Consider the following 4140-nt stretch of genomic DNA (forward strand, 5'->3'; position numbering starts at 1 on the left):
TGTGGATCTGTGGGCAAAGGACCCTGGCCGACTAGCTGGGGATGCTGGGCAGCTGGGCTGAGGTGCCAGACCGCCCCAGGGTCTGTGGCTGCGGGGACCGTGGCCAGGAACCCCCAGCAACCCCCAGAGCACAGGGAGGGCAACTTAGAGGCCACCGCCAGAACTGAGAGGCCAAGTCCTCTCCCCTGGCTCTAGGACAGGAGGCACCTTGCACTGACCCCAGTTTCAGCCTCACCCCTCCATCCCCAGTGGCAGGGAAGGGTCCAGTAGGCAGCACAGACTCAGTGAAGCTGGAACTCACCCTGGCCCGGGACCAGCTCCTCTCACGCCGACGTCACTCCTTCCTTCAGCAGACCCTGGCAGCTCCTTCTTCACAATATTTCCAGAAGCCACCCTTCCTCTCTCCTCCCTGGTCCCTCCCTGGGCCCTCCCTGGGCCCGTCCGCTGCGACTCAGAGGCACAGCAGCCACTTCACTGTCTGCCCTGCTCCCTGGGCCCCACACAAAGCCAGAGCAGACCCTGTGGGACCCCTGTGTTGGGTCACACCCCTCCCCTGCCCAGAGCCCTCATGTTGCTCCATCTCACTCAGGGGAAAGGACACTTGTCCCCGTGATCCACAAAGCCCCACCTGATCCGCCCCCTGCCTTCCACTTCAGCCCACTTCTTGTCGTGCTCTGGTCCGGCCTTTCTAACTCTGCAGACTTGTTCCTGACTCAGACCCGTGCACTTGGCAGTGCCTCCTCTGGCTACTTTTTCCCTCAATCTTGGGCGAATGCCTCCATTTGATCACTCAGGCCTTGGCCCAAATATCCTCCTCAAAGAGGACTTCCCTGACGGGCCAAAGTAAATCCCCTAGCACTCGTGATGCAGGAGTCTGCGGTCATTTCCTCCTTCCTTAGGCTGTTTGAGTGTTGTGTCTGCGCCTCTCAATTGTCTGCTCCACAAGCACAGGGAGCTTGGCCAGTTTGTTCACTGCTGGAGCCCCCGGCTTTGGAAGAGGGCTGGGCATATAGTAGGTGTTCAATAAAAAGCACTGACGTGAAGGTGCTGGGCGCTGTCTAAATTACCTTACGCACTCCTCACCTCCTGCCAAGCCTCACCTGGAGGAGGGGGTCACCAGGCCAATTTCACAAAGGATGCAACCAATCCTAGAGAGGTTGGGCGGTTCTCCCAGGGCCACGCAGCTGGTAGTGGTGGAGCAGGGATTCAGGCAAAGTCCAGCCACCACCTCGGAGGAAGTAGGTTTACAAGGCCCAGGTTTGCAGACGAGGAAGCGGCCAAAGAAGAGGAGTTGCCTGAGTTTACCTGTTAAGCAGCGCCGCTGGATTCGAACCCAGGTCAGCCTCCCAGTGCAGCCTTAAGCCCATCAGACCGTGTCTGTCTGGCGGATACACCCTCCCTCCCTGCTGGCACTAAGGGGCCATTATCTGGAGCAGAGCGGGTGCAGGACGTGGGTCCCCATGAATAATTGAGGGTCTTGGGCAGGTGGCCGCCCTGCAGCTGTCACCCTGCCACAGGCAGGGAAGGGGCAGTGGTGACGTCACTTCCTCCCCTGCGGGGCCACGGGCCTGGGTTATAAGCAGCTGCCCTGCCGTCCAGCACAGCACCGAGCACCGAGCACCGAGGTCCGGACGCCCCACCATGCAACGCCGCGGGCCCACCTCCGTGCTGCTCCCGCTGCCACTGCCCCTGCTGCTGGCGCTGCTGCTGGGGGCAGGTGAGTGCCAGAAACTGGAGAGGGCACTTCTGAGACCTGTCAAGGACCGGGGACTCAGGGAACCAGGGGGGAACGAGGCACCCATTGGGGTCGGACCAGAGACTTCATGGGCTGAGCTTCCAGGTGGGGAGGGAACGCCTGGCAGGTAGGCTGAGGAGGGGACAGGGGAGTAACAGGATGCATCTTGGAGCTGAGATCAGCACCGAGGACAGCGCCCGGGGGTCCCAGCCCAGCACCCATCTCCTTCCTCCACAGCCACCGCTGCTCCATTGGCGCCAAGACCCTCCAAGGAAGAGGTGAGTGCAGACCCCTTGCCCTGCCTCATCTCCCCCACACCCTGGCCCACCCTGACCAACTTCCATGATCATCTCCCCTCCAAACCTCCTGCTGCTCTCATTACCCCCATCTGCCCTGCCCTCAATCTCCCCTCTGACCCTTCACCCCCAGCTGACCCGCTGTCTAGCAGAGGTGGTCACAGAAGTGCTGACACTGGGCCAGGCCCAGAGAAGCCCCTGCACAGCTCTCCTCCACAAAGGTAAGGGAGGCCTAGGCCCCAATTCCTCTTGGGAAGTCCCCACCCCACCCAGGGTTTGTGCCAGGGCTTCCGGAGGAAGGGGTGTCTCATCTCAGAGTCCCCTTGCCTGGGCTGGCATAGCACTGCGCAGTGTCCAGCCTGGCCTCCAGACCCACCCTCGGGGTTCCCTGCAGTGGTGCAGGATGGGGGCAGAGAGTGTGGCCCAGACCTGACCCTCCTCTCCCAGTTTTGGGCAGCCCCACTGTGGGACCTTGGGCAGACCCCAGAATCCCTCCAGGTCTCAGTTCCCCCAATTTGCTGCACAGAGAGCACCCTCTCTTTCCACCAGAGATGTGTGAGACAGAGCCCTATGGCTGTGTGTCCAGCAAAGAGAAAGCCCTACTGGTTGAGGATTTCAAGAAGCAAGAGGCTGGGAAGACGAGGTCCAGCCAGGAGATGAGGGATGAGGAAGAGGAGGCCGCAGAAAGGGCCCACAAGTCCGAGGTGCGGGAACAGACCATCCATGAGCAGCTTCAGAGCCGGCTCCACCAGGAAGAGGACAACGAGGAAGAGGAAGAGGAGGAGGAGGAGGAGGAGGAGAAAAGGAAGAAGAGGGGGCACATGGAATCCTTTGAAGGCCTGTGGAAGCGGCGCCTAGAGGGCAGAGGGGGCCCCCAAAAGCGAGTGGCAGAGCAGGCCAGTGACGAGGAGACAGCCCAGTTTGAGGCAGAAGAGAAGGGCCTGCAGGTGCTAGGCGGGGGCCGCAGTCTGTGGCAGGGGGCCGAGGCGGGTGGAGAGAGGCACGACGACTCGCCGCACCACCACCACCTCCACCAGCCGGAAGCTGAGCCCAAGCAGAAGGAAGAGGCTTCGGAAAAGGAGGTGAGTGGAGGAGGCGATGGGCAAGTGGGGCGGACCCAACAGCCAGTGGATTGCTACCAACCCCGTACCAGTGTTGGGCCATGATCACTACTCACCACAAATGGATCGTAGTGACCAGGACTGACACCAGGACTAGGCAGCAAGAGCCGAGCAAGGCCTCTGCTTGACCAAGATGGCTTCCATGCTGACATCACTTCCCAGATGGCCACTAGTATTGCAGAGAGGTAGCTGACTTAGCGGTCTGGCCACATGAAAAGGGGCTGCTGCTTGGTTCACTGGACTACAGATGGACACCATTGCTGGGTCACAGAAAGTAGGATGTCCCCGTGATTGGTGGCAGTAGCCCAAATGGCCAGCACCTCACAGAAGGGTCACGGCATCCAAGTTTACTTGTCCTGTCCGTTGCCGTTGGCTAGACAGTCCACACGCACACGAACCGCACTGCTGGGCACATTGGCCAACGTAACTCTTCCGCCAAGGTCCCCATCGTGGTCCACAGGATGACCACTGTTGTGCAAACTGACATGGCTCACATTCAGGGGTGACTACTGAGGTGGCCCGCCCTAGGAGGTAGGTGCTGATCAATCCATTTCTGATCCCACCAGGAGCATGACATGGAGCGGCTGGAGCATGTGAGAGATGAGCTCAAGAAGGCAACTGAGATTCTGGGGGAGGAGATCAGGAGGGAGGGATGACCCCCGACTTCATGGCCTCCTTCCCGGCCCACCCTACGGCTTAGGACTATGGACCCCCAAAGCTCACCTACCAGCCCACTCCATGCCCAACTGCAGGAATGGGGAGAAGGGTGTGCCATGCAAGTGGGCTCAAGGGGCCGAGTCTGAGCTGGGGAGAGGGGCTGGCCTCATGCTGACTCAGGACATACCCGGCCACCCATGTAACCCATTCCAACCCTTCTGTGTGGATAAAGCACAAAGAAAACCACTGAGGCTTGTGTGGCACTTGATTTTGGAGGGATGGGGACCCAGGAATAAACCGGAGGACTGCGACGGCGACAGTCAGTCTAGTC

At 60.4% G+C, this 4140-nt stretch overlaps 1 protein-coding gene across 2 annotated transcripts; it reads left to right on the forward strand.

The window, feature by feature from the left end:
• Positions 1–136: 136 nt before the first annotated feature.
• CCER2 (coiled-coil glutamate rich protein 2) lies at positions 137–4055 on the forward strand. 2 transcript variants are annotated; one of them, XM_038528955.1, is made up of 6 exons: positions 137–1337; positions 1486–1717; positions 1973–2013; positions 2165–2252; positions 2581–3113; positions 3719–4055. In XM_038528955.1, exons 1-6 carry the CDS (start codon positions 1137–1139, stop codon positions 3806–3808), a joined length of 1185 nt encoding a protein of 394 aa, XP_038384883.1. In that variant the 5' UTR covers positions 137–1136; the 3' UTR covers positions 3809–4055. The 2 variants fall into 2 exon arrangements, with proteins under 2 accessions (XP_038384883.1, XP_038384884.1); XM_038528956.1 differs by having other exon boundaries at positions 1600–1717.
• Positions 4056–4140: the final 85 nt, after the last annotated feature.

The sequence above is a fragment of the Canis lupus genome, chromosome 1, assembly GCF_011100685.1.
Source record: "Canis lupus familiaris isolate Mischka breed German Shepherd chromosome 1, alternate assembly UU_Cfam_GSD_1.0, whole genome shotgun sequence".
Lineage (NCBI taxonomy): Eukaryota > Metazoa > Chordata > Mammalia > Carnivora > Canidae > Canis > Canis lupus.

Excerpts from the sequence above, each read along its gene's own strand:
- CCER2 (XM_038528955.1), top strand. The coding sequence starts at position 1,137 with ATGCAACCAATCCTAGAGAGGTTGGGCGGTTCTCCCAGGGCCACGCAG. Across the intron at positions 1,338-1,485 it reads GCCGCTGGATTCGAACCCAG|GTGGCCGCCCTGCAGCTGTC; the intron begins GTCAGCCTCCCA and ends GGTCTTGGGCAG. Across the intron at positions 2,253-2,580 it reads CACAGCTCTCCTCCACAAAG|AGATGTGTGAGACAGAGCCC; the intron begins GTAAGGGAGGCC and ends TCTTTCCACCAG.